Genomic DNA, 12,022 nt, shown 5'->3' with positions numbered 1-12,022 from the left:
ACGTAGAAACATAATCGATTGTTAGATCAAGATGTTAGCCAACGAGGCTTGCATAAATTTTTCGGACATGGAATTCATATTGAAAAAAAAAATGTATGTAGGTATACAAAAATAACCTTAAAACTTGAAGTATTTTAGTTCCACAATGGTGATGCTCCAAGTCTGATGGTCAGTATCTGTATAAGGGCTTCACATTTTTCCTCCACTTTAACAACTTCAATAAAAGAACACTAAATAATTGCGATGTCTTTTTGTTATTCCCAAACATAATTTTAAAATCTACATACGTAGAGCTAGGAACTTACTGATGTATTACTACCTTCTCATTATGCTCCCACCGTGCTAAGTATCATAGTTTTCACTTGAATAATACCTAGTTATGATAATGTGATATAATATTTGTTGTGTAATGTATGTTCAAGTAGTGAAAAATATTTACATAGGTCTGTAAGATGTAATGAATCTGGCATAACTTATTAATTGAATTTTAAATAATAATAATAGTGGAATCTGGCTATGGAATTTTAATAAAACAAGATTAATAGAAAAACATTTTAACTTGTTGTCTATATGGTATTTTAATGTAACATTAGATCGTAAGCTAATAAATACAATCGTCAGAATCTTTGTAATTGTGTATCCAGTGAATGTTCTAAATAATTTTCTAAACAGATAAATAGTTATTTCATGAATGTTACCTTTGATAATGGACCCTGATATAGTTTTGTAGAGGTTTTTGGAAACTCAATAAAAGTATACAAATTAATTTTACTAGTATTTTATTTCTTTTAGAAAACAGTTAGTGTCGCAAATTCTTAAATATTAGTATGATCATAAATATTGTGATATACTTAAATAGTATAATATGGTAAATACCAAATAGTCTGCTTATGTAGTTAATACTTTCACTTCTGCCATTTACATTTTAGAAACTGTTTTAATACCAAGTATATCTAAGCACTTCTCCATGATTCTAGCAGTGACTTCACAAAGCATCAATCTCTCATAGATTATTTTAACAATCTTTCCCTCTTTGTCTTTTTCTACACAGTAACATTTGTCATAAAACTCTGTGAATGTAGATGATATCTCATAAAGATATTCACACAAACTATGCAAGTATAAGTCATTGGCTACTTTAAGTATAACTTCAGGGAATCTCAAAAGGACTTTTCCAAGCTTCCATTCAGCTTCATGGCTGAATTTGAAGCCTGTCTTTTGAGCTTCCTCCAACAATTGTTCTATTGAAATCTGAGCAGTCCTAGCAATAGATCTGATACGGGTCAGGGCATACAGTAAATACACTGCTGTGTTGCCCTTATCATCTAACATTTTATCAAATGAGAATACATAGTCATTGACCCTGTTATGGGACAAATCTGCATATTTGATGCATCCATAGGCAACTGCTTCCTGAGCTTTCTTCAGTTCCTCTGGAGTCAAAACCTTATCTCTTCCCTTTTCAACTAATTTATCAAGGGACCTCTTCAACCCCTCATCAAGTAAATCAATTAGTTTAATTGTATCTCCAGATCTAGTTTTGAACTTTTTCTTGTCTTCACCCAAAACAACACCAAAGCCAACATGCTCAACATTTTGACCTTCCTTGAGAATCCCAGCTCGTCGGGCGCAAGCGTCAATAACTACAAAATGAGTGGCCTGTCCAGCATCCGTGACATAAATGAACCTGTCTCCTTTCTCTTCTTCAACACGTTGCTTTATAGTTGCCATATCTGAAGTGTCATAGGTGTAACCACCATCAGACTTGACCACAGTTAAAGGAATTCCATCATGCTTTTCTGCATTTCCCCACATAATCAATCGCCCCTCATCTTCTTCTAGTAAGCCTTTATCTTTGAGCTCCTTCACAACAACATCCATCCTGCTCTGGTAGAAAGATTCACCTCGATCAATAATTTTAATATCAAGCCTGTCATAAATCTTTTGGAATTCTCTACGAGAGACTTCACATATTAACTTCCAGGCAGCAATGTAGTCGGGCTGGCCAGATTGTAGCTGAACCACACAAGCATAAGCTCTCTTCTTAAACTCTTCATCTTCATCAAATCTTTTCTTAGATTCCTTGTAAAAAGCTTGTAAATCTGAAATTGGTGGAGAATGGGTCTTGAAGTTTGGGAATTTGTCTTGCAAATGGGCAATCAGCATTCCAAACTGAGTACCCCAATCTCCTAAGTGGTTAATTCTCAGTACATCATGGTTTAAGAATTCAAGTACACGGCAGACGCTTTCTCCAATGATTGTTGATCGCAAATGCCCTACATGCATCTCCTTAGCAATATTAGGTGAGGAGAAATCAACAATGACCCTTTCTCTCTTCACTGGAGGTGGTTTGATACCAAACCTGAGAACACAATTAAGTACATGTTCCACAAATGCCTTATTGAGGTAGATGTTCAAGAATCCAGCGCCTGCCACCTCAACCCTCTCAATCAGTGGGGATGATGGAGTTTTGTTTAAAATATTATTTGCTACCTCTCTTGGGTTCGTTTTGACATTTTTCGCTTTTAGCAACTGAGAGATAGGCATCGCAGAGTTGCATTGGTAGTCTCCAAATTTGGGATTATTGCTGGACAAGGTGATGACTACTGGCGGGTCTTCTAAGTCGGGGTATGCAGACAAAATGCCAAGAGAAAACACATTTTTCAGTTCATCAACAATACACACGTTTCCTTCGACAGACGAGATGTCAGTCACAAGTGTTGGTCGTTTTCTAGTAATTGGCTTAGCAGCTTTACCGCTAGAAGAACTTGTAGCTTTGATGGCATTTTCCAGAATCTCCAATCGATGCTTTAGTTTTTCATTGTCGGTCATCAACTTTTCTAAACGAGGATCATTCACAAAACTTAGATCACCACTGGCGAGCTTTTCCAATTCATCTTCGATCAACTTCGCTTCCCTTTCGGCCTTACTGGTTCTTTCTTCCAATTTTTTGTGATCTGAGTCAGACATTTTTGACCCTATATCAATCGGTAATACTTTTATTTATTCTTAAATTTAAATTAATAACACACGGAGAGATCAAAGTAAGGTTATTTTTTCACCGCACGTTGATGACAGTTGACATTTTTGACAGATTGAGTTTACGTGTAAAAATCAGTCGGTGCTTGCTTTTAAGAACGGAACGTTTAGAAATTAGACTTTTGATCTAGACCTAGAGGACTCGATAAAATCAATAATTCTGTAGATTTATGGCTACATTTTACTAACAAATGGATTTTACGTATAAATAATTTATTTATAAGCATTTTGCTTTAATTTTAATTCATCGCCTGGGCTATCAGAAGATTTCATTGATTTAAAAAGTTAAGTTACCATGGTTACCAAGGTCAAACAAACAGCGGCAAAATATGTTTCAAAAGTGGCAAGTGTGAATGAAGTTAACAAATTACCAATAATTGTTTTAAAAATCTTTATCCTTTACATAAAGACAAATTCAAAAATTTCATAAAAATTTTGTGCCCCAGTGCAATGAATTTTCAGTATTCTGTTTTCATATTGATTGCGAAAGAAAATTAGAAGAGCTTACTCTCATGGCTCAAGGATGGCACATAAAGAAAATGGGATTGAATACGCGTCGAAAGATAGGGAAATACCGTTCTGGCTCGAAGACATTACCAAGTAAGTAAATTGTTGTGTGCCTATCAGAATGATTAATGACCTACTTGTGCGTCAATACGAAGCTAATTTTCAGCACAATGAGCTTTACTTCCGTGTGAAGGTTCACACAAGGTCACCAGCCCTTTTTGTATTGCGTCCCACTTTAGTGTTAGTCGCTATCAGACCATGGAACTGCTCTGACTTTTCAGGGAGATGAAAGAGACTCACATAAGCAGCGATACATCTCAGCTAGAAGAGCAGAAATTCAACTATGGCGGTTCAAAGCTGGAAAACCACAGGTAGGTTATCGTATTTCTCGTATGAATACCACAAGTCTCGACGAAAATTGTCTAAAATTGCATTGCAGGTTGACGCGCAGGACTTCGTTGGATACTACGCTCGACATGATGATGAAACCCTCGATGCAAAACGTCGCGCACTCTGCTGGCACCTTGCGGCACAACAAAGGTCTTATCTAAATTAAAAATTCTTAACACTTGAGTTATTAATAGCCCCATACTCATTATTGATTTGTAATAAAATTGTAGGCTACAACCAAAATGGAAGGCGAAAGTATACTGTACGAAACGGCAAGCTGGATTGGGGAGATTCTTCAAATGCTAGCTCGAACGATTTCCTAAATGACCTTTTGCCTCACTACGTAACACCGCGGCACAGACGAAGTAACATTATTGACGATGATTTTCATGATGTTATTTTAGGTTCACGTAAGTATTCAACCGATTCTTAAAAGTAAGTAGTAGTAGTAGGTACATAATGTTTGATTCTTCCAGCAATAGGTAAATAAATACGATAATTTCATTTGTTATTTCAGGATTCCAAGAGAACAATAAGTTAAGGAAAAAGCTATTTCCTAAAGAAGGATCTACAAATATACAACAAAATGATAGTTCAAACAGAACTTCTGTCAAAAACCAAACCAAAAAACCTGCTTCTTTAAGTTCCGTACCTAACAAAAACATGCAAAAGGAAAAATCAAAGAGTGAATTTATAATTCCAGAACTTCCTGAAGGAAGATTATTGGAAATCAAAATATTTTCTAATTGGGGCGATAAATATCTGGTTGGTTTAAATGGCATTGAACTCTTTGATATGCATGGTAACGTCGTCAACATAGAAAAGGTATTTCGTCGTCAACATAGAATTTATTTGTAAGAGTTAGGTATATCGCGATCGATCAAAAAGTGCTCCTTGTTTAAGGGTGTTGATGTGTATCGTAAAATCTATCCTAATTCAAACGTGAAATTGACGAGTCTTGCATGTCAATCGTCTCTTCCAGGTGTGGACGGATTCTGACACGGGTGACCACTCGTCTCATGGGCGCGCAGAGAGCATCGCCGATGGAGTGGTGAGGACCCGCGACGAGCGTCACGCTTGGACCACGCCCGCGCCGCGGACATTGCCCGTCGCACTCAGTATACTGCTAGCTAACTGCACGCGACTGGCTTTGCTCAGGATATGGGTAAGCACACTTTTTCAGAAAAAGGTGGACCGATTCTGGCAGGAACACCACATCACAAAGTCCCTCGAAGCGAAAAATGGTGAAGCAGAACATGCCTACGCCCAGAGAAATAGCATGATGGTGGTGGCTTATCTTTGATACTCTTCTATTCGTTTTACAGAATTACAATAAATCACGAATTTATTCTACAAGAGGAGTGCGCCTGGTTCAGATAAAACTTGATGACCAAGTCATATTCCATGGCGAAATCGCGAGGTCTAGTGGAGAACTGAAAGGACCATTACCTACTTTTGGTGATGTATGTAAATTCAGTAAAGCAACATCATGCAAATTAGTGAGAGTAGTAACATCAAAGCAACTAATGGATCCTTTTACAGACCATCCTGTTCACCAAAGACCCAAGTATTTTAGAAGCCATAATGATCAACGACAAGAATTTCCAAGCTCTTCTAAAGGAGAACGAGCCAATGAACGAGTCTACCTTGATAGAGCAAAGGCCGCTTACAGCCAATGACAGCAACCACAACTTGAGTCCTGCTGAACTGCTCGAAGCTTTGGATAACGAGGAGAAGGAGACGAAATACGTCGCGAAGCAGATCAAATTGACGCTCATGTCGAACTGGGGTCAAAGACATCTGATCGGGCTTACAGGTGAAAATATAAGACTCGTCATCTTGTCTTTATAGTTTGGCACCCTTAAGGCTTCCACAGACCAAACGCAGGTCAGAAGCAGTGCGGGTCAGTTGTAGCGCGGCTGAGGCACACTGAAAGCAGCGCAGTTTCAAAGCAGTTGCAACGCGGGCGGTTGTCAAAAATTTAAATATTCGAAAACCGCTTTCAACGCGCTGCTACCGCCCTGCGTCCGGTGTGTCATGCTAATGTGGCCGCCATAGTAATACAACAACGCGGGCCCGCGTTCGCGCCGCTTCTGTCCCGCTCCCGCGCCGCCTCGTTTGTCGTTCGGCAGTTGCAGTGCGGCGCGGGCCCGCGTTCAAATTTGGTGTGACATACTTCAAAGAGTTTCTTGTATTACAACTTGCGCGGGCCCGCATTCAAACTGCGCTGCTACTGCCCTGCGTTTGGTCTGCCCAAGGCTTTAATAAAAGCCCTTAATCGACTGTCACATAAGATCACGCCTTCAACTATCTTTCCAGGGATCGAAATCCTCTGCTACAACGAATCAGTGAAGGTTCACCGAGCTTACGCTTACACGTCATTTATCACCGACGAGGAAACCCCAGACCCTGGTAGCCTGATGGAATGCAAGAGTTTGTTCTCCGGGAGGAACATCACGACTGACTTCGACGATATGTGGTGCACCAACTTTGCTTCTGGGACGAAATTCTGTCACATTATTATGGAGTTGAGGGAACCTTCTGAAATCACAAGTTAGTGGGGCTTATGTGATATTTGTCTTAGTTTAGAATTTTACTGGTCTTCTCCATTATTGTACAATGTACATGATATGCTGGTCGTTCGTTATCTACTTAGCAATCAGGATTCCTTCTTGAGAAGATGTTGACTGCTACCATTTTTCTATGTTAGGACTTTCAAGGCTGTCATGTGATATCCTGATAAACGTTATACGCCGCGCACAGCGTCACGCCGTAGGCTGCGTCACAATGCTTACTATAGAAATGCACTACTTTGGTTTCTTTCAGACGTTGACGTCGGCGTATGGTGTCGTGTCAATAGGAACGTCTGACGCTGACATTGTAACTATTGTAAGCCGCGTATAGCGTTGAATAGGAGACCGTAGCGCAGTGGCGTAACTATACCATCTATGGCCCGTAGCAAATTCTGTGCATGGTGCCCTTGGCATTTTTCAGGGGTGGGGAGGTTGCGATTAGGGTCTTGGGCCGGGGCCGTCGGGGGCCCGTGGCAATTTGCCAGCCCTGCCACCCTATAGTTACGTACCCGTAGCGTAGTATTACTCTGATCCAGGTATCCGCATTTGGAACTACAACGCGAATATGGAGCTGTCCTACATCGGAGCGAAACACGCTCGCATCTCGCTGGACGGAGTGCCGCTGCATTACCGGCCCGTACTGCTGCGGCGCGCGCCTGGGGACACCTGTTACGATTATGTACACCAGCTGGAGCTGGCTAACATTGATGATCGGTAAGATTATTTTCTTCTGTAGAGATGTCCTATATCTGAACAGAAAATCACTCAAATTTATTTCAGCTGAAGACAAGTCTTATTAGCAACTTCATAGCAGTCCCATTAACTTCTCCAGCTTAGCTAAATAGGTGCTCGTATTACGACTGGGTCCGCCTAAACATAATAGTCTAGCAGACGATGGTGTTTAGACAGGACTACGACCCTCGAGTCGACACTGTTTCACACCGTTGGACTATGTCGCCTCAAGGACGACAAGACTAGACTGTCTGGTCTTTGTCATTTGAACCTATTCTGGAACGATGATTTTATTGCTAGCAGACTGGAAGACGCTAAAAACTAACAGCTTCCTAGCCTCAAGGATTGAATCTGTATTCTGAAATCCTCATTCCCAATCCAGATTGGAAGGCACTGCAAGGACTCGTGACAGTTTTAGCATGGACTGCTTTATTAGCTAGCGCATCTACTAGACTGTCTGGTCTACTGCCTTTATTATGTTATATCATCCTGTATTCTGAAACATTGATTCCTCATTGCCTCCAGACTGGAAGACGCCAAAGATTCCGACAGTTTCCGCATGGACTGCCTGGTCTACGGTAGCGGACTCGACATGGGTGCTCCCACGGGCTTCGTGCTGCAACTCAGCATTTTCTCCACGTGGGGCGACCCATACTACGTGGGCCTCACCGCCGTAGAGCTCTATGACCCCCACGGGAACATGATACAGCTAACGGAGACTAGTAAGTTTTGGATTAGTCCGGCGATTTTTGGTAACTGCCTTTGTTTGCTAATTTATTTTGATTTGAAACTGTTATCCCTAAACTTCTGACAGTCTTTTTGAAAAACAACCCTCCTTCTGGTGCAGTCGGGTAAAAGTTGGGTCTCGTCATTAATAAAGTTGTGATCCAATTGTGTCCAACTGAACAGTAATGACGGAAATTGTTGCTCGGTAATATTTAATGAATTATATCAATTTGATGTTATCATGTAACAGGTAATTTCTACAGTTGATCGATTCGTTTGGCTTTATCCACTTTTTGCGATTACTCACTCAGTGATAGCAGTCGAGCTAAAGTTCTTCATTTTCGTCATTTTATTATGGCCGACACGATTCTATACATAAAAGGCCGAAGCGTGTTACTTGGACATTGCAAGTATTGCAACAAACACTTCGTCTTGCGGGTTGCTAATACGATGCGCGCGTGCAGCATCGCCGCTTAAACGCGCTTCTGGTGCAGTCTCTTCTTATTGGAATGTAACTACTTAGGTACAAAAACGATGATATAGAAACTAGAAACATAAACACTGTGGCACTTTATGTACTTGTGAAAGATGCGAATTTGCAGCAAGAAAGTGTAGTCTGATGTGCTGCACGGATGTCATCACATCACTAGTCATCGCTTAACACAGTAGAATCTTATCTCCTTGTAACACAGGCTATATTGCAACAAAAATGCAGTCTGATGCGCTGTTGCCTTTATACAGATGTGTGTGCGCACCCGGCGAGCGTGAACGTATTAGATGCGCGAGCGCAGGACGTGCGTACACCCGACAAGCTGATCGACGGCGCCACCGCCGGCGCCGCGCACTCCTGGCTGGCGCCCGTGCTGCCTCATACTCTCAACAGGTTACTACTAAATCCATGTTTAGCTTGGTCGGGAGAAGTTTAACATTGCAATAAGGCTGTAAGTCCCTAACACACTACTGCCATGCGGCGCAACAGCACTCATTTAGTTTGGATTTGTATGGAGTCCACATTACGCTACCGCAGCGACGGCGAGTCTCGGCACCGCGGCTGCAAAAATCGCCATAGTGGGTAAACGCGCCTATAGCATAACCTACCCGCGGTTCCGTTACGTTTTTTTCACATGTTTGTTTGGCTTACTCAAACTTGGAAGAAAAGTAACTATACCTACTGCTATTGAGCATGGGGATGAACGAATATTTATGGTTTATTAACCCAAGGGAGAAACGCAGCCACCTCGACCATTAGACCTCCTAGAGTGTGGACTCGCTGAAGCTCTCTCTGGTGGACTGTCAAAGGTGTACGAGAGAGCTTACTCGCACTCTACATCTTTCTTATTACATGAAAAATTGCAAGACCTTTAAAAATATCCAAATCTTTTTTCAGAGTATTCTTCGTTTTCGATGTACCGATATCAGTTTACGGTATGAAGATTTGGAACTACGGCAAAACTCCAACGAGGGGAGTTAAAGAATTTGGTGTAAGTTATCTCATACAACTCAAATGTAAATGTTTGAAAGTATAGATAGAGTGTAAAAATATCGCGTATATTTTTAGGTTTTGATGGATGACCTGTTGATCTATAACGGATCCTTGGACTGTGCCAAAAATGAGGACAACATAATGCCGCAATGGATTTGCTTGCAGAATGTGGACATTGATGCGTTAACCCCGAGGTATGTACCTATTGTAGGCTAATTAGGTATTTAGTATTTGTGGCCTAATTAAATATGTGCCCATTTGACGTTGTTGTATCATCATGGGAATACTCACACGCCAAAGGTATGATTTTCGTAGCCGACTTCAAGCAGTAGCAGCAGACGATGTGTGTCGTCGCGAGGCTCCTGGTTTCAATATGAAAGTGCAACGAAGGTACCATCTGTAGTTAGCAACACGTTGTGATGATATTTCATACATAATGTATCTCTAGCGAAGCGACACATCATCTGCTGCTGCGTGGAGTCGGTTACGAACTTGAACCTTAGCCTAGGCGCAGACCAATAATTTAGTCGGGCAGTTAATCAGTATGGGCATGTATGGAAGTGCGCACATTACACCGATTTGATTTGGCCGATTCTTCATACAAATTAAAATCGGGCCCAACTGTCGGCCAACTAAAAAAAAATCTGTGGTCTGCGCCTAGTCTTAATGCACTGATGATACAGAAGATCACAAGCCACTGTCATCTCCAATGCCAAAGAATCAGGCGCGGATCCAGCCCTCAAAAATGGTTGTGGGCACAGCCACCAAAAATTAGCAAAGTGAGACTTGGATCACTACATGCCCGGACATACATACATGCCTATCGATCTTATCAATAGATCATAATTAAAACAAGCAAATTAGGGTTGTGGGCATGCCCACAGTGCCCACAACTGTGGATCCGCGCCTGCAAAGAATGGACTACAAATACAATGTTTTCCTTAGCCCTTCGGATCTGAGTCAACGCACGACCACGAGCGGCTCGCACGAGTCGGCCGACCCAGCCGCGCGCCCGCATACTGGCGTGCAATGCGCGCGCCGCTAAATTTGCACGCGCCACGCCCGGAGGCAAAGTAACTTCACCAGTGATATCCAGCTTGACTAAATAGTCCAAATGCGCACCACATATTGGTTCCAGTGCCATTCACGCAAAAACTTCTTGTAGCCTAGAAGTGATAGTTCATAGTCCCCTTTTAATTTCCCTGGTTGAAACCTCCGCTACATGAAGTGAGGTCACATGTATGACGAAGGTCCGTCCAATAACGCGTACAAAAACTGAGAGAACGAATACTGAATTGGAAGAGCTCGGACATAAGCGCCTCTGATATCGTACTTCTTAGCTGCCTATTCCACTTTACATTCAGATGAGTCTGTATGGGAACTATTGGGAACCATGTACGCATGTTACTTTGCCTGCGAAGAAAGAAATGTTCCATATTCTACTGATCTTTTATAGCTCATTCAGCTGAGGGAATAAACACTTGGGCAGTTGAATTGTTAATCTGCCCATCCCAGGCTTTGAAATTAAAAGCTATCTCGTGTGCCCCATAGAGTATACGAGTAATATTGTTAAAGATTTCAGTATTACGCAATGAAACTGCCTAGTCGAAATTATTTATATTAATTTAAGATTACTTAAAAAGACGCTGGTCTGTGTTTAGAGTGAGAATGGAGTCAAGGTTTTATCGTGAATGCCCCTTATAGAGATGTTATCGTAGATGTGATTTGGTTGTTGTAAAGTGTCTTTATGGAGTAACATGTAAGCCGCACAAAAATAGTGATTTTAAATTCTTAATCCTACTTTCATTCATAAGCATTGGTCACCAAGACTAATGTTTTCTATCAAAACATAGTTCTAACAACCACACACAGCCAAACATAAATATAATTCGATAAAAACATTCAAACAAATCATACAAATCGACGATTAATTAATGTAGAATAAGTACTTATTTAAAATCTAATCGTACGAATTTAAATAATATATTTTGAATAAATTATGCAAATTATAGACTAAGTTAAGAATTTGTTTGCAAATAATAATCAAAAGTTTTGGGCACATTTAGCGAGTTCAATGCTGCTAAAATGCAGGAAAAAAACTGTAGACTGCACATGCGCCAAACGTTTTTATCAACTCATTGTTAACTTTATCTGTTACTTTAATAATAGAAAAAAACTGGAAAACCAGAAACGAGTTACATAACTAGTTACTTTACAAGTTTTGCATTATTGTTAAAATAATTTATGAATATAGTGTGTTCTGTCCAGTCCAGTGTATAATGCGAAGCCGCGCGTCGCGTCGCCACGTCAAATTGCTGTCATAGTAACGTGTATCGTGTAAAGTTAGATTTTTGTACCGGAAATAAACGACAGATTTGTATTACCCGCTGGTTTTATTTATTGCGTGTACTTACACATAAGAATACTCTTTACGGAAGGACGATGACGTCGTGTGTTTTAATAAAAACATCTTTTACAATTGAACTTAATTTATTGTTAGTTATCTAACAAATCACAGATTTCGCAGCATTGCACTTCAATATACAAAGGTTATCAGCAAAAAATGGCGACA

At 40.7% G+C, this 12,022-nt stretch overlaps 2 protein-coding genes across 2 annotated transcripts; one reads left to right on the top strand and one right to left on the bottom strand.

The window, feature by feature from the left end:
- On the bottom strand, window positions 1-3,082 carry ArgRS (arginine--tRNA ligase-like protein). The gene has a single exon (XM_028322592.1). The coding sequence runs from the start codon at window positions 2,968-2,970 to the stop codon at window positions 919-921; it is 2,052 nt and encodes a 683-aa protein (XP_028178393.1). The 5' UTR covers window positions 2,971-3,082; the 3' UTR covers window positions 1-918.
- A 294-nt stretch (window positions 3,083-3,376) lies between these two features.
- LOC114365896 (protein KIAA0556) lies at window positions 3,377-11,833 on the top strand. The gene is made up of 15 exons (XM_028322600.1): window positions 3,377-3,639; window positions 3,828-3,917; window positions 3,986-4,086; window positions 4,167-4,346; window positions 4,454-4,761; window positions 4,919-5,101; window positions 5,262-5,399; window positions 5,479-5,752; window positions 6,256-6,489; window positions 7,046-7,223; window positions 7,767-7,963; window positions 8,709-8,850; window positions 9,355-9,448; window positions 9,526-9,644; window positions 10,396-11,833. The coding sequence occupies exons 1-15, from the start codon at window positions 3,563-3,565 to the stop codon at window positions 10,493-10,495; spliced, it is 2,415 nt and encodes an 804-aa protein (XP_028178401.1). The 5' UTR covers window positions 3,377-3,562; the 3' UTR covers window positions 10,496-11,833.
- Window positions 11,834-12,022: the final 189 nt, after the last annotated feature.

The sequence above is a fragment of the Ostrinia furnacalis genome, unplaced genomic scaffold (assembly GCF_004193835.3).
Source record: "Ostrinia furnacalis isolate ACB-3 unplaced genomic scaffold, ASM419383v2 OfSCF7680, whole genome shotgun sequence".
NCBI lineage: Eukaryota > Metazoa > Arthropoda > Insecta > Lepidoptera > Crambidae > Ostrinia > Ostrinia furnacalis.
The sequence above is the reverse complement of the archived record's forward strand: the minus strand, read 5'-3'. Positions and strand labels throughout refer to the sequence as shown.